The sequence below is a fragment of the Arabidopsis lyrata genome (genome assembly GCF_000004255.2).
Source record: "Arabidopsis lyrata subsp. lyrata unplaced genomic scaffold ARALYscaffold_8, whole genome shotgun sequence".
NCBI lineage: Eukaryota > Viridiplantae > Streptophyta > Magnoliopsida > Brassicales > Brassicaceae > Arabidopsis > Arabidopsis lyrata.
In genome coordinates this window covers 16,593,219-16,617,428 of record NW_003302548.1, presented here as the reverse complement: position 1 = coordinate 16,617,428, position 24,210 = coordinate 16,593,219, and the positions used below count along the sequence as shown (strand labels likewise).

At 31.9% G+C, this 24,210-nt stretch overlaps 4 protein-coding genes and 1 long non-coding RNA gene across 6 annotated transcripts in view; 2 read left to right on the top strand and 3 right to left on the bottom strand.

The window, feature by feature from the left end:
- Nucleotides 1-2,344, top strand: part of LOC110227579 — a 4,075-nt gene extending 1,731 nt beyond the window's left edge. The window contains exons 4-6 of one of the 2 annotated variants that reach the window (XR_002331285.1): nucleotides 1,152-1,488; nucleotides 1,797-1,898; nucleotides 2,009-2,344. This is a non-coding gene — a long non-coding RNA (uncharacterized LOC110227579). Of the gene's footprint in view, nucleotides 1-1,151; nucleotides 1,899-2,008 lie in introns of both variants that reach the window. The other variant, XR_002331284.1, reaches the window with a different exon arrangement.
- LOC9300416 overlaps nucleotides 1-7,044 on the bottom strand; it is a 12,277-nt gene extending 5,233 nt beyond the window's left edge. Inside the window, 2 exon segments of the mRNA XM_021022147.1 lie at nucleotides 6,126-6,984; nucleotides 6,987-7,044. Coding sequence (XP_020877806.1) covers nucleotides 6,126-6,984; nucleotides 6,987-7,044 — 917 coding nt within the window.
- A 392-nt stretch (nucleotides 7,045-7,436) lies between these two features.
- On the bottom strand, nucleotides 7,437-9,135 carry LOC9300415. Its single transcript, XM_002864293.2, has 4 exons — nucleotides 8,567-9,135; nucleotides 8,225-8,399; nucleotides 7,996-8,089; nucleotides 7,437-7,907 (listed from the first exon to the last, which is right to left on the bottom strand). The coding sequence occupies exons 1-4, from the start codon at nucleotides 8,896-8,898 to the stop codon at nucleotides 7,615-7,617; spliced, it is 894 nt and encodes a 297-aa protein (XP_002864339.1). The 5' UTR covers nucleotides 8,899-9,135; the 3' UTR covers nucleotides 7,437-7,614.
- Nucleotides 9,136-10,773: 1,638 nt separating this feature from the next.
- On the bottom strand, nucleotides 10,774-12,609 carry LOC9302123. Its single transcript, XM_002864292.2, has 2 exons — nucleotides 12,104-12,609; nucleotides 10,774-11,059 (listed from the first exon to the last, which is right to left on the bottom strand). The coding sequence occupies exons 1-2, from the start codon at nucleotides 12,534-12,536 to the stop codon at nucleotides 11,007-11,009; spliced, it is 486 nt and encodes a 161-aa protein (XP_002864338.1). The 5' UTR covers nucleotides 12,537-12,609; the 3' UTR covers nucleotides 10,774-11,006.
- Nucleotides 12,610-20,373: 7,764 nt separating this feature from the next.
- LOC9302122 (WD repeat-containing protein 25) lies at nucleotides 20,374-23,193 on the top strand. The gene is made up of 4 exons (XM_002866002.2): nucleotides 20,374-20,882; nucleotides 21,073-21,237; nucleotides 21,341-21,825; nucleotides 22,521-23,193. The coding sequence occupies exons 1-4, from the start codon at nucleotides 20,537-20,539 to the stop codon at nucleotides 22,890-22,892; spliced, it is 1,368 nt and encodes a 455-aa protein (XP_002866048.1). The 5' UTR covers nucleotides 20,374-20,536; the 3' UTR covers nucleotides 22,893-23,193.
- Nucleotides 23,194-24,210: the final 1,017 nt, after the last annotated feature.

The following is a 24,210-nucleotide window of genomic DNA, read 5'->3' as shown; positions in this document are numbered from 1 at the left end:
ATGTTAGGATCTCTCATCTCGTAATCATTAAGATAGGAATGGTTTGTAGAGATTATGACTTGATTTGTACATTTCATTAAGACTAATGTCTTGTCAGATTTGATTTGTACGGGACTAAATATAACAATATTGAAATTGTAAAAGGATTTTTGAGGCCAAATCTTCACCAAAAATGTATAATATAGATGATGTTTTATCATGATCACAGAACATGATTCATTATTATTTATTTTTGGGTGTATAGGTAGTTTTTAAGAGAAAAAGTAATTTGTTAAATATGTAGTACTAGATTTTAACCCGCGGTACACCGCGGGGCTATACTTTAAACAAAAGTTTGAAAATTATCTATAGATATAACCTATTGTTTTGTTTGGTTAAATAATACTTACATATGTATATATTATATATATTACCCCGAGATACTTCGGGTCGATTTTTTATAACAATAATTTCTAAATTTCAAGTTGTATTTTTTGTTAATATTATTTATTTTATTTAGTGTTTAAGATTATATAACTGTATTTGATTGTTAATCCAAGGATTTCACCCGTAGTATACCGTCCCGTATTAATATCGACCCAAACCCGTCCCACCATATAACCCGTCCCATGAAATTAAACATCATTTTGTTATATTTCTTTTTAATAATATTTTTATTTAAAAACATATACAATTCGAGTCAATTTATAAGTTTGCTTTAAAAAACATATAGTTGTAATGTTTTTATTATAATAAAGTAATAATATATAGATGTTGCTTACTATAGTTATAATTAAAACCAACTAAAAATCTAAGTTTAGTGTTGATTATGAATCATAGTTACGACCAAAAAAAAAATTAATCAAATACAATTAGTGTAAATTAACTAATTAAGAAAACAAACAGAAATATAACAAAACTTGCTTTAAAATCGTTAACAAAAAAAGGAAACATCATATTTAAGCAAGATCTTTGGAGCCAAAATCTTTTTTTCATATCTTTTATTTAATTTTCCAAATCTTAACACAGAACATGATTCATTAGTATTATTTATTTTTGGGTGTATAGCAGTATAGGTAGTTTTTAAGAGAAAAAGTAATTTGTTAAATGTAGATAGTATTTATAATTGATGATATCTAATCTCTTGTTTTTTTACACGTTTTAAAACCTAGACTAACTCTGAACCGACTACAATCCGAACTAAACACAAACAAGTGAACATGACTTCACAAGAACAAACCAAAGTTTCAAAGATTGCGATTTCAAAACCTTCCCGAGCTGACCAAGACCAAACGGGAGCGTTTGCATTCGTGTTGCAACTTGCAAAGAGTGAACACTTGGTGGAGTCACGATGCACCGCCAGTGGTACGGTAAAAATGCAAACGAAAGCTGTAATGGTGTTCAAGCTTGACGAACAAGGCAACACAGTTCACACTCAAGACATTGAAGACCTCTGTATTTTCCTCTCAAAGTCTGAACCTTTTTGTGTCGCTACTAGCTCATTCCCTGGTATGTACTCTAACAGTGGCGAAGTCTTGGATGCGACGGAAAAACCTTTGTTTGTCTGCGTTATTCCTCCACCATTGGTAGAAATTATATGTGTGTAGCCGCTTCTTACCATATTCCACCTCAAAATATAGACTAGTAGCTTGGAACTGAAAGTCTTTAGTCATGCATTCACAAGTAGATTTCACTATTACCAGTTCATAGCTAATTGGATTGGTGCATGTTGTTGTTGTTCCAGTAGTTTTGAACATTTTTGAGATAATATTGGATTTGTCACTTCACTTTGAAAGTCGTTTTGTTGGCTTTCATAGGCCTTTGGTTTGGGATATCTGATTGAATCAAAGAATAGGTGTTGTTAAGGAAAAACCAACCGATGATCTCGCTCCTCTCTCTCTCTAATCTCGAACAGAAAGGTACATATAACACCATTTCCTCTGTTTCTACTCTGTAGAAGCTCGATCAAGTCTGGATATGTTATGTTTTATGAGGTTTTAAGATTATCTATGGTTCTTCTGTGTTACAGAAACTGAGCATGATGGTACTGAGGATGAGTTGGTGGAAATTAGTGTTGCTCAAGGTGTGATTTCGGGGAAGGATGCTTTTGAGAGAGTCAAGCTTATTGGTGATGACAAGGCTAAAGAGTTGAATAATTGCTTTGTGTATTAAGGAGCAGCCAGATGCTTGAGCTACTTGCTTATACCATGAAACCTGAATTTTGAGGATTATTTCATGGTTTGTTTTAGTCTGTTGACAACTTTGATTTTGATGTGTAGTTTATGTTGGTATTGGTGGAACCTTAATGTGTTGGTTCATCTTTATGAATGTGAAAGATTTTATGGAAGAAGAAGATAACATTATAAGTTGTTGCAAAAGTTCTTTTCAAGTTCATATAGTTTCTTTAGATATCAATTCCAACACACTTTTTACATTGCACCTGAAATCAAAAACAGAGATTTTGGTCGTAGTCCGATGTTGTTTAATTCTGAGGTTTCTGGACAGAACATGTAATTCAAGAGGCATCCAGAATTAGCAATGCGAACAAAAACTCTTCCAATGTCCTTGTCTTGTTTTCCTTTACCTCTGCAATTCTCTTAAGCACCAAAAAACATTACTCAATCAGACTTAATTAAACTCATATTCAATTTCCAATCTTTTGTATATACAAACAAATAATGAACCAAACAAACAATTAAGCCACCAATTTGTTGAGCTACAAAAGAAATTCAAATGCGAATCAAATCTTCATTTAGAAAATAAACTCAGTATTTTCGATTGTTTCAATAAACAAACTAACCTGAATAAATCCCAAACAAATCAGAGTGATCCAAGTAGATCAGAAGCCTAATTCCTGTTAGTTTAGAGATCAAGCATTTCTGCTATACATGAAATTATAAAGAAATTCTTCGAATTGATAAAGAAAGCAATTGAATTCACACCTAAACTAAACCCATATGATTAATAGGAATGTTTTAAATTTTTTTTTTTCAATGGCAGCAATGTAAATATGAGTTGTGCAAAAGTGAGTTTTTTTGTTATTAAAATCGTCTCTTTTCACAACTTCTATAAGATACACTCTCTCTCTCTCTAATCTCAACTGTCACGATGATGACACCAGTGAAACGAGCCTTTTCCCGTCTTTCCATATGAACTTTCATCTCCCAAGTGCTGTTGGAGGTGTTCTCACCGGTGCCACCGGCGTTCTCGCCATGTCCTCCAAATTTGACCGAGATCTAGAAGCCAAAGAGAGAAAAGAAGGTGAAAAAAAAAAGAAGAAGGAAATCAAAGAGGCTGATAAAGCTCATAATCATGCTTGCTGGGAATCACTTCAGAAGAACAAAAACATAAAAACTCCCAGAGAGAGGCTGAAAAAGCAGCGGCAAGTGAAACTCCGGCTCCGATGAGTGTTTGCTTGCCATCAACACACAATATCCTCCATCAACAGTGCAAAAGTGAGTGTTTTGGTAGAGAATTGGAGGGTTTAGTTGGCTTGGTTTAGTTGGTGAAGAGATTGACGGAAGAACATGAATATGATGGAGTCGGACTCTGGGGAGGGAGAGAGACAGATAAATAGGAAGGGAGAGAGAGACAGATAAATAGGATAATTAACTAGTTTGACATTAATTGAATAAAATAGATTCAATTTCTATTAGTTTATATCACTTTTCAAAAAGATGATACAAATACAAGTTTACATCATTTAGATAATTGATGCATCTATAAATTTTCGGTAACATCACTTTTTAAAATGATTCAAATTTTACATCAAGAAAAATTGATGATAATCAAAGGTTAAGTATCGGTTGTAAAAAATGATGTAAAAGTTTACTTAATTTGCCGATGTCTCACATTGCTCCCATTGTCTTTTTTCCATTCAAAATCTGTTTTGCCATTTTCTCAACCACCTTTGTACAGGTAATGAACTTGAATATATTATATAGATTATTACAAAAATCAACATGATCACCAGCTACTCCTTCTGTGTAATAGCACCCATTAGCTGTCAGAAAAAAAAACAATAAAAAAGATTGAACATTGAAAGTACATGCATTTTAGGTTTGTAATCATTTTACATATGTAAATGTGCATTTTTAGCTTTTGCATACCCTCTAATCTTGTTCCACTGATTTTAATTAAGTTTATTGTTGTGCTGTCTTTTTCATATTAAAGCGGCTGTGATATTTCAAATTTTTCATAGTAGGCTAGTGATTTAAGCAGCTCAGAAGTAGGAGAGGTGGCCCAACATGTACTCGCCCCATTGGAATTACTCTCATGCTTCTAAAAAAAAGTAATGGTGAAAAACAATACGGAAGTCAGTCCACCGTTGTTGCACTGAGAGAGGGTTTGAACCTGATCTATGACAAATAGACCACTGAGAGAGGGTTTGAACATACATATATATATGTATATATATATATATATATATTAAATGGACTACATAACAAAAAATGATATACATAGACAACATATTCAATCTATATATCTAACAAAATTGGCCTCAATATACTCATATTGGACTAACACATGAAAGTGGTCTATTTGTCATAGAGATAAAGATATCTAATTTCTGAATTTATCTTTCTTTGGCAATTAAAAAAAACAAAAATCTCTAAAATCCAAATTCAAAAGGAGAAACTCCACAAAATGGATTGAGAAGGACTTGAGCTCGGTCCGTTAGCCCAATGAGATAAACCACATAACAAAACTGAAATGGTAAGGGGAAACCAATGGAATTTAAATATCTTGAAATCCCATTTTTATTTATTTTTAGTTAATTACTAAAAACTAAAAAGTTCCAATTTCCCATCTATCCATATGAAACTATTTGAAAGAGAGAGATTTTAAAGACTGATCAAAGGCAAAGCTCACTTAATAGCATTATTTGTAAATGCATATTATGAGGAACTATATATGGAGTTCAAATGTGATCAATCCATATCAACCCATAAAGAAGCAATCCATATCAATCTATATACGGAAGAAATACAACTTTACATGTATGTAACTATGTATGAAAGAAATGCAATGGTAAATTCAATAAAAAGATAAAATTTATTTGCTGATCAGTTCTCTATTTAAGTTAAGCATGACGATTTTGGTGAGACAAACATTCACTTTCCAGCGACTTTCAATAAACGGCAAGCATGATTAGTCCAAGTTGAAAATGTAGTACGTAATCGCTCTTATTAATGAAGGTACCGCTATATATGTCGTTGAAGTTGCTTGAAGAATATAGTCTATACCAAAACAGGAAGATATAACAAGTATTCTATACCAAATAATAAATAAATACACATGATAAATGTATAGTTAGGTATCATGTCCTGAAAGAGTTAAGGTTAGGCAGTATGGAAAGTCGTGTAAAGAGCCCACATCACTTTTCAAGAGCCAAAAGATTTCAAGCTCATAGAAGGTCGATATAGAGCATTAAGTTCAGTGAGCTTACTATTTGTAATTGTAATGTGAGAATTATCTACTTGATTTAGTTCGTCTTCATTAATCAGATAAAATCTTAAATTCTCAAGACTTTGCATTTCCATTCGTATATGTGACTTATTTAGCAAGGCATGTTTGAAAGTCCCTTTCACACAGTGACTACGGTGAGCGTGGATATACCCTCTTATTCCCCATCAATAGCCAATGAGTTACTTTTGTTTCTATGAAACTAAATAAGCATACATTTGTAAGAAGAATATTAAAGTCACTTTAGGTGTCAACTCTGTTCTGTTTCCTGGGCATAGTGACTTGCATTCAGTTTAATCTGAAATCTAAATTGTTTCTCAATTTTGAACTCAATATCTTTTGTTTTATTCACATAACAATAAACTGTAGCAGAGACGTTAAATCATTCTGAAGAACCGTAAAAGGAAAACCCATCAACAAGTTACTTCACAAAGGTAAAGAAATTTTTCTCAAAGAGCACTGATATAATAGATTTGGTGTTTCCAAGGTTTAAGAGATAAAACAGACTCAAGACTCAGACTCTAACTCCTAAATTAATAGTCTATATTTTGAGGTGGAATATGGTAAGTGCCCCGTTTGTACAAGTTCCACCAATAATGGAGTCATACTCCAGAGAGGCAATTGCTGCTTCGTCGACATCACATATATCAACGCAGTTAGGGAACATGGAGCTGCTAGAACAGAAAGGTTCAGACTTTGAGAGAAAAATGCAAAGATCTCCAATGTCTTTAGTGTAAACAGCGTTTCCTTTTTCGTCTAGCTTGAACACCATTACAGCTTTTGTTTTCATTTTTACCGTATCTTTGGTGGTGGCCTTCTTGTACCACTTTACCAAGAAAGTTTCACCGGTGGTTCTTGACTCCACCAAGTGTTCACTCCTGTAGCACGAATCCAGAAGCTCCCTCTTGGTCTTAGGAAGCTCGGGAAGGTTTCGGAATCGCAGCCTCTGAATCTTGGGATTGTGATACTCTGTGCGGGGATCCCATGATCCGATGAGGTGGCCTCCAGACCCGGGAATACGAAACATGTCATCTTTCTTGGAATACATGACACGGGAGGAGAAGAAGCCGGGGTTTGCGATTCTGATGTTGATCCACTCGGAGTTACTTTGTGCCGGTCTACAAAAGCTGAGTTGAGGCCCCAAGAACTTGATAGCCACGACACAGTCCTCATCCTTGGGAGAAGATGAGGACATGGCCACGTTGGTCACGATTTGGGTTTGGCAGCGAGGCAAAGTTACAAGAGGAGGCAGGGGAATGCGTTTAGGGTTTGTATCTGATGCAACCGGGTTTAGATCATCTTGGAGACGCACTACTCCGTCGTCCTTCAAAGTAGCTACCCAGCCATGAGATGCCCCTATCGTCACCATTGGATCACTATCTACCAACTCCAGGGGCACCTTCTTTTCCAAATCAGTGCATTTACCCTCATTAGCATTCATAATCACGAGTTTTCCGAGACCCGCTCCACAAGGATCGGCGCAGATGATGGAACACGGAGGAGTCTGCACTGAGGAAGATGAGAAGCCATTAGAGAGGATCTCACGGACGCAGGTTTCCCAATGCGAAGCCTCGAGAGGCAGCTGAGAAGCAAATACATGAATTAGGATGTTCTGAATGAGAAGCAACAAAACACCCTCACATGTTCACATCTTCTCCACCTAAATTAATAATACAGAGCAATGGCCTTGCCCACCAAGTCTTCATTCTCCAAATTAGTTGGGATCTTTTTGAGATATCATTAGCTTCCCTTTTCTAAATTCTACTTTTAATGCTAATCAAACTCTTTATTACGTGGAAACTCCCAAACTTGGTTTAACTATCTCCTGATTGCGAGCCAGCTATGTGTTTTTGCCTTAGGCATCTGCGAGCGAGAAAGGAAAAGACAACATATCTGCAGTGTTGATCTTTTGATGGAGAGACAGAGAGAAAAGTTTTGTTCCATCTGATTCTGATTAACATTTATAATATGAAAAGATCCAAAGAAAATAAATGGATAAAACATCCAAAGGATCTTTTTATTTTTATAATATGAAAAGATCCAGAGACGGTTCCAAACCATTCCAATTAAACAAAAAACAGAGTTTAAACGATAAGAAAGCAAAGGAGTGAAATCACACAGTACGTAGTTGTTTTTCCGCTATATCGGCGAATTCAGGAACAAGAGACCTTAAGCACGTTTTAAAACTACCATGAAGATGACAACCACAGCTAATCCAAACAGAGAACGAGGGTCGTTGAACAATGTCTGCTTCTTGTCTTTTCCATCCTCTGTAACTGATCCTAACCCAAACAAGTCCCCAAAGTAGGAAGAGACATTTTCCATCAATCGAACAGCTTTTAGCTTCATGTCCTGCAGAATCTCTAAGAGTTCCATTGGCTTAGTTTCCATGACTTCACACTCCGTCGTGCTCGAATGTTCAGATTGGTCGTCATTGTCAGATTCAACTTGAGAGGAAGCAGCTGAAAAATAGACAAAGTTTCTGTTAAGTTGCTTTATCATCAAGACATATACCAAATGATTCACTAGTAATGGCGAAGTTTTAGTTACCAGTATTGTTGGTCTGGAGAAATTTCATGAGATCCTTATTCTCCATAACAGCATCCCATACTTTTGGGTCACACGCAATGGAAGCAACAACAGTCTGTAATAAGCAAACATGTGAAAGAGTTAACAAAGCTCTGTTAAATCAAAAGGGTTATATACGAAGCAATCTGAGACATATACCAAACAAGAGCAGAGACCATTTTAACCGAGGAAAGCTCGGAAACCAATATACCTGCGCGGCGGTGTTTTCACTCAGAAAAGCAAATGCTTGAAGAGCAACTTGTGGAACAGCTGATTCAACAGCTCTGTTCTCAGAAGATTGAAAACCTGAGAGCATTTTGGAAACAGCACCACCATCATTTGATCCTTCCATAGCAGCAGACGACTTTGGAGATGACATATACACCCTAATCCATTAACAACCATCAACATACACATAAACACAAACTTCTACTTCAAAGAGTTTCAAACCTAACCCTAATTCATCAAATTCAAGCACATATCCTCAAATTCTCAATTATTCAAGATTTACAGAATCAAAAAAACAAAAACACAAATTAGGATCAAATCTTACATATTAATTGCTTCTTTCAGATCCTCAGTAGCTTCTTTAGCCTCTTCAAGACTAGGAGGTTTGCTAAAAACAACTCTAGGAATTGGCTCTTCTTCAGCAAATTCCCAATCATCCCAAACCGGTCTCTGCATAATCATACCATCTTCTTCAACAGAAGGATGAACCGCCGATGAAATCGAAGCCGAAACCGGTTTAGACGCCGCCGCCGCCGCGGTTTTAACCCTAAAATGTTCAGTCGCCGGAGGAAATCCAAATCCTCCCCTGAATCCTCCTTTAGCAACTCCGATTCCAGCAACTTTCGCTGCCGTCGCCATAGCTCTTCCTCCTCCCATGATTCTTCGATCGAGAAGCTTGAATCGCAGAAGATTGATCACAATTACGAATTGGGAGATATTTTGGAAAATGTATAGTTGTGATTTCGATGAAGATTCTTAAAGAAAGAGAATACCTTATCCGCGAAGGTAAAATGATGACGTGAGCAATAAATGGGCGATATTTTATATTTATTAATTATCGTAATTAAGGAAATAATCTTTATGTAATCAAGGTTTACTAGGTCAAAAGTATATCTTATTAACGAATCTGTTTGTTCGACTAGATTCGGTTTATTTATATAATTTTCCGATTTTGTTCAGTGGATATTTTTTATGATACATAAAATCTTTTATTTTTTGGCAATGATACATAAACTAAAGCTTTTGTTTTAAATTTTTCATTAATAAAATTTAAAGGGTCATTTATAGATTTTCTTTACAATCACGTAAAATTTCAGTTACGGTTTTGTGGTATTTTCCCTTGAATTTAGAAACTGATTTTAGTAAAGATAGTTGAGATTTTTTGGTTTCGTATATTCTACTATGATGTTGCATGTGAGTTTATTTTGATTTTTGCTCTTTATGTGTAAATTATTAGTCAGAATGGTAGAAATCATAATCATCCCCATATTATTCAAACGTTTTGATTCATTAGTGAAGTCTTGATCATACAATATTACAAAGGTTGGAATCAATACAAATAACCATAGAGCTAAGGGGATGTGCGCAAAAAAAAAACATTAAAGAAAGTATTTGAATCAAGGAACAACAAGCTGTGAAATGTGACCTTTGGTAAGCAATCCATACCTAGTCTCGCGTCTAATACATTTTCAGGCCCCATAAAAAACCTCTACACCAAGACAAAGATGGACTTTTTTTGTCCATGGAGTTTTGAGTCGATATGGTTTCAATTTTTACATCTAGTGCACAATGTCAATGTTTATGATGATTTTACCTTTTGTCACTTATCAGGATCCATTTTCTTCATTTATAGGGTAAGCACATTTTTTACTCAGGGTTTGAGGAGACTTTGACGGAAGTTTCAAAGATTTTGAAAAACAAACAAATGTTGCATTTTTTGAAAAAGAGCTGAAAATGGTTGTATATTGTAGAGAATGGATGAAAAGAGAGGGAACAAAGTAGAGAAGCCAAAAAAGATTTTTTATGTTACTAACTTAAAATGAAAAAAAAAAAATAGTGTAGGATGCAAATTATAAGTTGTTTGAAATCATGCACACTTCATTTTGTTTGAAACGTTGAAATATTGAAAAAACGTTGAATTCCTATCACTATACCATTTCATGCTGGTTTATGTCGCAAATCTAAATTTGAGGTTCATGAGAAATTGGTTCGAAGTTCTGAAAAAAATTTAGACTGTGCTGCCGCACAAATCAAGATCGAGAATTGTTTGATGGTTCGGTCACAATAGATGATGACCTGTAGCCAGAAACACGTTTATTCTCCTTTTCTGCGTGAGAGAGGATTGGTTAAAGAGTATTCAAAGCTAACTACGACTTGAATGAGAAGAATTGAAGCCGACTAATCGTTTTAGAGATATTTAGTTTTGTTTTGTCAAGTAATTATTATCTTTGTTTGTTGCAAATGTTTGTTCTACGTTAGTTTAGTGTATAATCACAAAACTTCAGAAAAAATGTTAATGAGTATTACAGAAAAATGTATTTACTTCAGTTTCATTCAGACCTAACTTTCCAAAAATTCATGTCCCTATAGTATATGTAAATTCTTTTACATGAAAATTTAAATTCTCCACAAATCAACTTATGTAAAATCCTTTTAAATTTTAAGTCCACTGACGTCTTTGACACTATAAGTATATTTTAACCGAAGGTCATCGACCAAATTTAAATTAGTTTACGCTTTGGAGCAACTTTGTAACTATCACAAAACATTAAACATCATCCATTTAGTCAAAGACAATGAGATACAGAATTTTAAACTAAAACACAAAACATAGAATAGAACATGGGGAGTCTCATTTCTACAAGAACTCTCAAACAAAATTCTATTCTACTCATATAATTAGCATACTAATCTTTCTGATTAGTTTACAATTTGGAAATTTTCAAATGGACAATCGGGCTCCTCTAGGTCTTTCTCTCTACTTCTCATATTTGAGCTTCAAATCCTCTATCTCTTCTCATCTTTTTCTTCAAAACACCTGAAACATAAATCCAATAATTAAATCTTTGCTTTGATGAGTAATGTACGATCCAAAATGAAAAAAAGTTCTTAGAAACAACGTAATTTCGAACAAATTATGCATTCTTACCATTTCTTGAAGTGGGTTATTCGAATTAGGAAAAGAGAACTGTACATAATATTCATATTTGGTAAAGTAAAAATCAATGATAAAATTTGGTAAAAGTTACTGATCGAATATACTACTTATTCAAGTAAAAAACAAGAAAGTAAAAGAAGGAAAGGAAATGTTATGTCAGCAGTTACAGAGACAAGACTCGTATTGAAACTGGCAAATATATCAGACAATAAAATCCAAAAGAGTTTTCAAAGTCATCGAAACATAAACGAGAAAGAAAAAACACAAACCCAAAGCCCATGACTTCACTGTACCACTTCTATTCCCCACAAGCCACAATAACAATATTCTTTTTTTTTTTTTGAAAAATAAACTAATTTTGCAATTAAATTATACAGTTTTCTCCACTCGATCTGAAAAAATTAAAAATCTTAACGAATAATAGAGCGAAAACTGATATTATTTGACATTGAAACAAAAAATACACTAGAACTAACTCTGTAACTTATCACATTGATATTAGTCAGTCGTAGTCACCTTCTTTTTTCCTTTTTGAAATTGTTAGTTTTTGCAACAAACATTCAACTTAGAACTTTGTAAAGAACGACTTAAATATTTGAAAATTTTTGGGGTAAAAAAACAGTATTTATTAACACAAAAATGTACTTTTCACAAAACTAAACTAGTTTAAAGTAGAACAAATAAGCTTCAAAGCCGACTAATTAGTTAACTGATGAATGCCAAATTTCTGAACAATATTTTCTATGCTGACAAAATTAAAAATAGGAAAAACGAAAATTCAGATGATATAATTGTATACTATATATGAATATTAAATTAAGAAAATCCAAATAACTATTTTTATCATAACAAACCAAAAAAAAAAACAGATTAAAACTAAAATTAATAAACCAAAAAATCGTTTTGTGTTAATCCAAAAATTACCGTCAGGGTTACACTTGGGTGGGTCTTCAAAGAGAGAAAGCGAAAGCTGTTTAAAAGCAACGCCGATATCAAACACAATGACGCCGGAATTTGGATTCTCGACGACGATATCTTTCACCTGAAGCCACAAGAAGAGCTCTTTCTGCGATAGCCCTTCTACTCCGATGAGGCTCCCATAGCTGAGATTCGCTCTCACGACGGCTTCAAAGTGCACGTTCGTCTCGAATTTAGCGTAACACGGCGCCGCGAGGAAAACCTCGAGACGACCGTCGTTGTGAAGAATATAAGAATCAACTTCTTGCGGTAAAAGTCCCGCCGGGAGACCTTTTGATCGGAGAACCTCATGGACCGTTGGATAATACGGCGAGGATAGAGAAAAAGAGAGGAGGAGAGTGATGAAGAGAAGGATCATACGGGAGATGAGATTGTTCATAGCTTTTCACTGATAGAGAGAGAGAGAGAGAGATAAAAGTTTTATTTTTTTACGGCGATGATTCAAGTGGAGAGGGAGGATCTTAAATGGGGAAGAAGGATAAGCTGAAATGACGTATTTGCCCTTGGTTGGTGAGTGAATGGGGCCATATATAATAGATAGTATTGTTTTTTCTTTTTGTTAAAAATATAATAGATATTGTTAAGTGATTAAAGTTCATAAGTTTCAAAAAATTTAAGAAAAAATGGAAATAATATAGCGATTGATAGAATTTCTTTTATCATGTGGAGAAATAATGACACAAGAGTGGTTGGACACACCAAAATTAGCTTTAAAACTTTTTAAATACTGTGGAAAAACTTGAATTATTGATTGAAGTGTCTAATTAAGAAAATAATTATAACTGTAAGTATGCAAATGTGTATTAACCACCAAGGCACTTATGGTATGAATGCTTTTTAATTACACGAATACGAATTTTATTTATTCGAATTGGTACAGCAATGTTTGTTTAATAATTAATTAATGTAAAGTAGTATTTTTCTAAAATTGATATTTTTATCCTTCTATAGATTTGTATTTAGCTAATAATGTGAAAACGCATGTGATTTTTTTGTTTTTATTTGTCAACAACAAAAGCATGTGTATTATATATAGTCTGATTTTGTATTGTAGCATTGAATAATATATATATAGGGACGTGCTATGTATATAATTAACTTTGATTGTAGGGTAATCCAACACCTAATGAGTATAAATTAGATGCTACAAATTGATAGTTTAAGGAGTAATGCAGAATGCTTCATCATTTACTTAATTGTTTTTGTTTTCATTTGTTGGTGCTGAAAGCTTCTTATTAAATACATCTTATCATAAGTAGTGCAATAGAACAATTATATTTTAAGAAAATAGGGAGAAAAAATGCTGTATTTGTGGACTATTGTTGCATATTTGACAAAACAAAAATAAAAAGGTTAAAAAATAATTTAATGAGTACTAATTTTATAAATAAAATATACGAATAAAATTTTGTGAGTTATCACAAAACAACAAAGTGCCCAGTATTACTTATTTTCTTTATTTGTACTTATAGAAGGATATAGAATAATCTAGAATATTTTATTTAATTGTTTATTGACTCTCATAATAATAAAGGTTATGATACATACATATGTTTATATAGAGAGGAGAAGGATAAACCTAATTAACCTAGTTTCCTAATATACACAAATACATAAATGAGATAATTATTAGAAATATATTCAAAAATATTCTAGATTATTCTATATCCTTCTATAGTACTAGCTAGAGAGTAAAATAACCGTCACTAAAAATGTTGTTTATTCGATTATTTATTTTAGCAGTATAAGAATAAAATATTACTTACATTTTGATTGTTGTGATTTAATGTATGTAATTGACTAGAATAAAATATTTGTCGAAATATCAGTTATGGTTAAACTCTTTTCGTCTTTAAAGCAGTGTGCCACATAAGCTCTGGGTCATAGAGCTTTTGCATGAACGGGAAACAAAGTAACGGTTAAATTCTGCGGCAGCCAAAAAAAATCTCACTCTTGGAAGGGTAATTTCGTCTTTTCCAACTTCGAATCTATCAGCTAAGATTATTTGGATGTATTGAAATCTATTTGGAGATACAAAATCTTATCTTCTAAATATGAATATGTGATTAATTAAGAGATAATAATAGACAATTAAGGTAATTTATTAAATTAATTTAAAATTACAAAAATGCCACTGTGAGTGAGTCACGCGATACATAGTACACTAGGGCCCAGAACTGGAAATATGATTACGTTAACCAATCAGGGGACCGGTTTCACTTGACTGTAGCTAATAGAGTTATGCCACGTGGATCTTCTGTGGTTCCCATTTGTACCGGTTACCTGGAGATGAGTTGTCACTTATGTTCGTAGCGGTCGTTTGTTCTGTGTGCTTCTGTTGAAGAGCAGCAGGTAACCGGTTAGCTTGGCCCACGTGTGGCTCATGCAGTCTTACACGCGTGAGACTTGTGATACCATTTGTTTTAAAATTTGTTTTTTTTTTTTGGTTTTTTTTATTATTCTGCTGGGTCCTTGTAATTATTGGGACTTTTATAACTCACCTGTGTGATATACAAGATAAACTCAGTTATAGATATGCATGGGTCCTAGCATCTGAATGTATTGGAGAAAATTCAAAAAAAATTTATTTTATTTTCAACAAATTAAGTAACTGATCAATGTTCCTCACGTTTTTTTTCGTATATGGAAATATTGAGACGTTTTTTTCTTGCAGATTTTATGTTACGGAAATGTTGTTCTATATACCACCAAAATCTGTTTCAACTTCCAATCAATAATTTAGTCCAAGTATTGATTTATACAATCTTTTACGTTTTGATTGACTATATATAGTAGCGAATCTTTTTATATTGTGAATGGCTTTCATAAAATTATAAATCTATTTAACAAAAACGAAAAGAAATTACAAATCTATACAAGCGAAGTTAGAAAATTTATCGTTACTCTTAGTCAAATAAGTAGAGTTACACTTAATCCAACCACATAAGCTACTTAGATTAACGACGCAATAACGCATGATGAAATGTTCGTATACAAGTAATTTCATGAACAATATTATATCACATCAAATTTTTAGCTTAAGAGTTTAACAAACTAATCTCTTAAGTTAGGATATAGTGATATTTAGTTGTTTAAAAACTCCCTAATTGATTTAAACTAGATTTGTGACCCCGCGCAATGCGCGGGATTTTACTTATAAATTATTAATAATATAAGTCGTGAATATAAATATATATATTGAATTTTAAAAGATAAATCTATAATGACATAAACCTATTTATGAAATGATATATAACAGATTTTATTGAGAATAATGTTTCTCTTGAAAAAACCAACAAATTTTTAGGTAACACGTGGTAAAAAATTAGTTGAAAAAATTCAGAGAAATATAATACAATCTCGACCATGTCATGTTCATACATCTTTTTGAATTTAGTCAATTTCTCTTGAAATTATTTCGCTGTCATTTTATTCGTCATATTCTAATATGCAGTCGTCCACCTCGCGACATTTTATCTCTTTTCACGTTCTTTTCGTTAAAATAATTGATTAAATTTTTGATTCATTATAAACTTACATTAAAATTATATTCTCTTTATCTATTTCATTTTTATATTTTATTTTTTCTTGTCTATTATAAAATGTTCTTTTTCCTACATATTAAATTTTATATTTGGATTCTTCCTATTCTCATACATTGCATTTTCCATGAAACATTGCACTCTAACGTTATTGTTTAAAGAAATCTTGTATCTAATTGTACTCTTAAATCACAATTCTTTCCTTAAATATATTATACAATTTTATATATATTTTATCTTGATTTTGGATACATACTTTTTTCTTGAAAAATAGATATTCTTATTTCGTGTAATCTAAATTCTATAGTTTACTATCATATAAACTTTTTTTAATCTAAATATTTTATAAATCTTGAAAAGGTTAATGTCTTTCTAGCGTGATAACATATTTTTTTGTTTTCTACTTCTCATATATAAATTATATATATTTGAAAACGACGACGTTTTATTTTTTTTCCCTTCAAACAACGAAACGACGTCGTTCTAATTTTGGGGAAAAATTAAAATTAGGGTTCTTCATTTTCTCTCGAAACAGAAAAATGTTCGTCGATTTTATGAATTCACAGGCACTGTAAACGGAATCTGAAAGAAATGTAGCAATAGCAAGAAAAAGCAAAATTTGTTCCCGAATAGTTTGGTCTAGCAATTGTGTCCGTCTAAAGATTTTGTCTTTCTTCCTGCAGTGGAATCATTGTACAGACATTCTATCTGGAAACTTGTCTGAAATCAATTGTGTTTATAGTCTCGTGACCTGAATCATCATCACTATAATTCACAACAATTTCAATCCGCATAACAATTCATGAACTCTAAAGCTATGGTAACACACTGCCATTCATTAAAATTTCAACTCGACACAAATGGAGACAATACCATATTGTTTTAGAAATCATACAACCCCAAGATCCATCACATGGTAAGTAATACACAGTCGGACTATCGAATGATAGATCACCTTCGATATATAAATAGTTTTTCTCTCACGACCCAACTACAAGATTACATGAATATAGCAGCGGCTTGGGTTTTGAATTTAAATTAGTTTTGAGTTTGGGTAGAAATTGACGGGGGTTCTTAGTTTGGGTTGGAAAAACCCGCCCCCAAATAGTTGGTGTTGAAAATGGCCGTTTTCCCGCCACGTCAATGCCACGATATCGCTGACTCAGCAGCCGTTAAATTCCGAGCTAACACCGTCTTCTGTCGTGTTGAAATCGGCTAATTTTCATTAGTTTAGGTTTTGAATTTGAATTAGTTTTGAGTTTGGGTAGAAATTGACGGGGGGTCTTAGTTTGGGTTGGAAAAACCCGCCCCCAAATAGTTGGGGTTGAAAATGGCCGTTTATATGATATTAAACAATGTTATTGTTTATGAAAAAATATTTTCTTTTATTAAAAGATGATAATATAAAAGTATGTGAAATTTTTTTTAATGTTTCTTTGTTTAATAAATAAATTGAGTGGAAGTTTTATAAAGTCATATATATAATTTAAATTTTGATATCAATCAAAACGATTTAAATGGCAATTTGGTTTGAAATGCACCTATTAAATGTATTGGGTAAGGGGTTCGAATCTTTTTGGTAACATTTTATACCTATTAAAAATGTATGATGACGTGTACGCTGATGTGTCGCCTATGTGGACACTCTAGATGGAGAGAAAACTCTCTCATTATATATATAGATTATATTGGGTTTTCGGTAGTAAATACATTATCATTGATGATGAGTAATCATATCTAGCTAGATGTTGGAGTAGATCAATATAATGAGTTAAAAAATTCTTAAAATAATTTTGAAACAACAATTTTAAAAAATGAATTCATATAATTTATCTATAATTATATTTTATACTTCGTATACTTTTGATGAACAATTATTTTTTAAAAAAATATAGTAATTTTATTTATATAATTTATACTATTTTAAAATAATCATTAACTTTATCTCACTAACATTCTTCAAATATATATTAATTATTTTCTAAGTTATCTATTTCACTAACGGTTTTTAACGAACATGTTCCTTTTAATTTATAGATTGTTTCTTAAGATGGATAATATCTGTCGGAATAGACTAATATAATGAAAAAGAAACCGCTAGTAAAAATGATCCTCAAAGCATAATTCCAATAGATAAACCACTGTGTTTATATATCAATAATTATATTTTGTCGATAGTGAGTTATTAACTTTATGTATAATATATATATATATATATATATATATATATATATATATATATATATATATATTTTAAATCAAGAATTGAATTTATTTCAGTATCGTTCCTTAAAACTAAATTATATATATTACTAACGGTTTTAATTTTGAACATGTTTCCTTTATTTAACTAATTTTATTAGATTTGGCAACAAACACATTTGCACCAAACTACCAATGATAGGTAATATCTTAATGTCGGAGTAGATTAATATAATGAAAAAGAAACCGTTAGTGAAGATCCTCAAACAACATTTCTAATAAATAAATCCATGTGTTTATGTATCAATAATTATGATTTGTCGATAGTAAGATATTAAAAAATAATTGATTTTAACTTAGTAACGTTCCTTAATAATATATTAATTATTTTTTAACTTATATATCATTAACGGTTTCTAGTTTCGAATATGTTCCCTTTATTGAAATAATTAAATTAGATCAATTTATTTTTGGCAACGAACACATTTGTACCAAATTATCAATGATGGATAATATCTAAATGTCAGAGTAGATTAATATAATGACAAAGAAACCGTTAGTACAACAATTCCAATCCTTGTGTTTATGTATCAATAATTATGTTTTGTCGATAGTGAGTTATTAATTTTATTATATATATATATATATATATATATATTAAATAATTATTAATTTTATCTTAGTAACGTTCCTTAAAAATATAGTAATTAGTTTTAAACTATATATAAAACTAACGGTTTCTAATTTCGAACATGTTCCCTTTATCGAACTAATTAAATTAGATCAATTTATCTTTGGCAACAAACACATTTGTACCAAATTAAATGAAAAAAACGTTAGTGAAGATCCACAAACAACAATTCATATAGATAAATCCATATGTTTATGTATCAATAATTATGTTTTATCGATAGTGAGTTATTAACTTTATTTATAATATATATATAAAATAAAATTTTATCTTAGTAACGTTCCTTACAAATATAGTATTATTTTCTAAATTATATATAACACTAGCGGTTTCTAATTTCGAACATGTTCCCTTTATCGAACTAATTAAATTAGATCGATTTATCTTTGGCAACAAACACATTTGTACCAAATTAAATGAAAAAAAACGTAAGTGAAGATCCACAAACAACAATTCATATAGATAAATCCATATGTTTATGTATCAATAATTATGTTTTATCGATAGTGAGTTATTAACTTTATTTATAATATATGTAAAATAAAATTTTATCTTAGTAATATTCCTTACAAATATAGTATTATTTTCTAAATTATATATAACACTAGCGGTTTCTAATTTCGAACATGTTCCTTTTATTGAACTAAATAAATAAGATTGATTTCTTTTGGCAACAAACACATTTGTATCATGATGTATAATATCTAAATGTCGGAGTAGATTAATATAATGAAAAAGACACCGTTAGTAAAGATCCTCAAACAACAATTCCATTAGATAAATCCATGTGTTTATGTATCAATAATTACGTTTTGTCGATATTGAGTAATCAAATTTATTTATAATATATATTTTAAATAATAATTGATTTTTCTCAGTAATGTCTTTAAAAATATAGTAATTATTTTTTAAATATATACATATACTAACGGTTTCTAATTTCGAATATGTTCTCTTTATTGAACTAAATAAATTAGCTCATTTCCTTTTTGGCAACAAACACATTTGTACCAATTACCAAACACATTCGGACTGATAAACACATACACATTTATATATCAGCAATTATTTTTTATATCATCATGGTGAGTTACTTAATTTAGAATATATATAATATTATAAATATTAATTTATTTTATTTCACTAATGTTCTTCCAAATAGAATAATCATTTTTAAATTATCTATTTTGCTAAAAAAATCTAATTTCAAACATGTTCTTTTTATTGATTTCGTTAAATTAGATCGAATGTCATGGTAACAAACATATTAGTATATTACTATATTACTAGTGAGTACTCCTTCTGGTCCTAGAAGCTTGATTTTCTAAAGAATTCACATTTTTTAAGAAACAATCATTGTTTAATTATTTACTTTTATTAAATAATTTTTAATAAACTATGAACCATAGTAATCTGAAACAGTTAATCATTACGTCTTGAAATCTACGATTTAATAAAATCAATTAACTAAAAAAAAATCTAGAAAATCAATATTTGTGGAACAAACTCAAAACACTAGAACATCAACTTTAAAGAATAGAGGGAGTAATATCTAGATGTCGGAGTTGATTAAGATAATGAGTTAGAGCTGTTAATGAAATAATAACTTATAAATGGCCCATACACATTTATTAATCAGTAATTTTATTTCTTATAACCTATTAACTATTTGATGAGTTATTATTTTCGATAACCAAATAATTAATAAAAAATTTGAACATATAAAACAAAACAAAAAATAAAGACCTTTGCATCATTCGGAGTTTCGGACCGACTCTGAAGTCTGTTAGTACTAAGCGATTATATATACTATTGGGCCTGGAGCATTCTTCTGGCCCAAATAAAGCCCACCAAATATTCAGCCTTCTCCTTCTCATCCAAGGCTAATTACAGTTATGTTCCGATCACCGGTCACTTCTTCGGTGGTTCGATTTCAAGTTTCCGATGGATCTTATTTGCAATTCGTATGGCAATGACTCCGACGACGAACCTGAACCAGTGTCCAATGAGCGTTTAACATCTGAAATCGCCACCGCACCGTCTATTCCTTCAAAGCGTCCATATCCAGTCCCGGAGGAGCGACAATACAAACCACCGCGTAGACCGTATCCTCCTCATGGTTCCTATTCGGATCCTCAAACGAGCTCTTCGGTTTCAGTGCCGGTTCCGGTTCCGGTTCCAGGCCGGTACGTATCTAAGAGAGAGAGATCACTTCTTGCCTCCGTTTCAACGATTCCGACTCAAGATCAAAGTTCCGATTTGAATCAGAAACCTTCTAGCTCTCCTACTGGTATTTGCGATTATGCTTAATCAATTCGTGGTTTAGAATTTAGTGTTGGTGTTAGTTATTGCTTAAATTAAAGATAAATCTTCGTTAAGTGTTCTTCTTTAGTTTGAGTGATTGCTTAATGTTTGTTAGTCTGCGTCACTAGCTTTGTGGTTGCTTTATACTAATTTGTATGAAGCTTTCTTAATCTCAGTTCTTGGGAGCATCTCAGATTCTGATGTGCCTCGCCATGTTCTATCTTCGGTTACACATCGACCAAAAGGATCCTCGTTGCGAACCGAAATGCCTAGTAGAATGTCGATTTCGTTAACCGGCCATACAAAGGCTGTTACTGCTATTGATTGGTCTACAAGTCATGGTATGTTCTTGCCTTTTGTTGTGGCTTTTGAATTCACCTTGGTGACGATTGGCTTGATGTTATCCTCTGCCTCATTCATTTGTTTATTAGAGTTATTGTGCAGTTCATCTTCTTGCTTCTGCGGGGCTTGATAGTGTCGCTTACGTGTGGAATGTGTGGAGCAATGATAAGAAGAAAGTACGGGCTTTTCTCCATCATAATGCACCGGTTAAAGATGTGAAGTGGTCAAAGCAAGGGTTATCGTTGCTTTCTTGTGGATATGACTGCATGTCGAGACTATTTGATGTTGAAAGAGGGGTAGAGATACAGTCTTTCAAAGAGGATCAGGTTATTGGAGTTGTTAAGTTCAATCCAGATCATTGTAGCGTGTTTCTTTCTGGAGGATCAAAGGGAAGTCTTAGATTATGGGACATTAGGGCCAACAAAATCGTGCATGAATACATCCGAGATCTTGGGCCAATTCTTGATGTTGAGTTTATCGCGGGTGGGAAGCGGTTTATCTCTTCAAGTGATGTGTCTGGCAGAAATATAAGTGAGAATGCGGTTATGATTTGGGATATTTCGAGAGAGGTTCCTCTATCTAATCAGGTAACCTTCTTTCAGTTATATCATTGCTGAATTTTCTTCTAATTCTGTATAAAATTGCTTGATGAAAAGTATCAGTATGTCATTAGTAAATCAGAATTAGCTAACAGAGTTAAGCTTAGATATTGGAATTAAAAATAAGCTGCATCTATAGACACAAGCAGAACATGCTTATGTATGAATGTGCGAAGGAAGTGTTGCAATTTTCCTTTCGATTTTTTGAAGTTAGATGCTTAATGTCTCTAATAGCTGAATCATAGAGAAGCAAAGAAACTTCTTTTGTTCCTCTCTATAGGAATTTGTTGTATGCTCTCTTGTTTTATGCACCACGAAGTCGTAGAATTGTTCTCATTATCACTAACTTCCTGACCAAGCTAGGCCTAGCAGGAACTATCTTAGCGACATTTTTTAAAAAGTCCATTTTACATTTGTCTGACCTTTTCAAATGTGATTTATTTCAGTATGATTATTAACTTGCAGAAGGTTTCACTAACTTTTTCTATACATTCCCTCACATTGTTCGTTTTGTTTCTTTCACTTTGAAACAACGCTTAGCTTACACTCACTCTAAAACGTTCATTGCTCTATAAGGATATGATTAAACAGTGATTTTAGACTCTCAATTCTTAGAGATAAGACTATCATAACGACATCGTAACTAATGACATTTTCCTTGTTGTTTTCCCTGTTGCTCTCAGGTCTATGTAGAAGCATACACATGCCCCTGCATCAAACGTCACCCGCAAGACCCAGTCTTCATCGCCCAATCACATGGGAACTACGCTGCAATCTTCTCAACAAACCCACCTTTCAAGCTGAACAAATACAAGAGATTCGAAGGTCACTGGGTTGCAGGTTTCCCAATCAAATGCAACTTCAGCCCGGACGGAGAAACCTTAATCTCTGGCTCATCTGACGGTTCCATATACATGTACAGCTACAAATCCACTGAGCTCATTAAGAAGCTCAAAGCTTATGAACAGCCCTGCGTTGATGTGTCATACCACCCAGTTTTGCCTAACGTGGTCGCAGCTTGTAGCTGGAATGGACAAGTCTCTGTTTTTGAGTGATCCCACAATGGTTAGTATTAGTGCCAATCAAATCTCAATCTCACCACTGTTCTATAGTAGCTAGGAAATGGTAGAAAACGTAATAGAATGGGGAACTGATTATAACCAAACTCTCCCTGTTGATTTCTTCTAAGGTTATTGTATGATTGCAAGAAATTTCAGAAAGAAAAAACAACAGAGTGGGACATATTGAAAAATCTGTCAGACAGAAAATTTTCAAAGTGTGTTAGAATATTATCTGTTACATTTAAGTTTTTTTTTTTACTTGAATGGGATTTTTGTAGTGTTGCAATCTGAAAAAGGTGTCGGAATAGTTTCAATTATTTCTCTCTTTACTACTCCATATATGAGCGTCAGACACTGAGACTGACACACACAAATATGTTCTCTGATATTCTCTCAGGGAACTACAGTAAAACCGATCATGATATTTTGTTAATTTATAGTGATATAAATTTATCTATAAATTAATGTTTATTAAATTATAGTGTAAATTAATATTTATTAATTTATAAAAAGTTTGTTTTAACTTTTAAAAGGTTTTTTTTACAAAAATATGAGTTAAACAAATTTGATCTAAATAAAAATAATGTTTTGAATGTTATAAATTAATAGTTTTAGATTTGAATATTTAATATTCAGAAGAAAAACAAGTCTTTTTGACAATAGATAACAAAGATTATAGATGAATTCACATACAAAATAATTTACATAAAATTCTGCATATGCAAAATAAATAAAAAACCTTGCGAAAAATTTTAGCTATTTTTATGAAAAATTTACAGGCGATACAACAATAAGATAGTTTTGAAACATAACATAATAAGAAAACAAACACTAAAAATATATTATTTATATATATATATATATAATATGTAAATTTATATGATTATTAATTTAGGATATTAAAGGGACCATATATTTATATAGAGATTCCAAAAAAAATTATTACTTATTATTTTATCAAATTTCGCCAATTTTTACACTGGTCCGACTTGGGACCGAATAAATTATTATTTTATAGTGTTTATTAATTTATCGATTATTAATTTATAGAGATTCTACTGTATGAAATTTCTTTTGACTTCATTTTTCTTTTCTTTTTTTAATCGTTTTCGAATTAAATTAAGTATCAAAAAACACGAAAAAATAGTTGTTGAAAAATACTTGAATTGTGACCAAAAAAAGAAAAAACAAAACAGTTTTGGGCTTTCGGTCCACAATCTCCTATCGGCCTGGAATAAAAAGCTATCGATGTTACACTTTAGAATAAGTAAATCATGTTTTATGCAATACCTATTCATATTAACCCAAATAT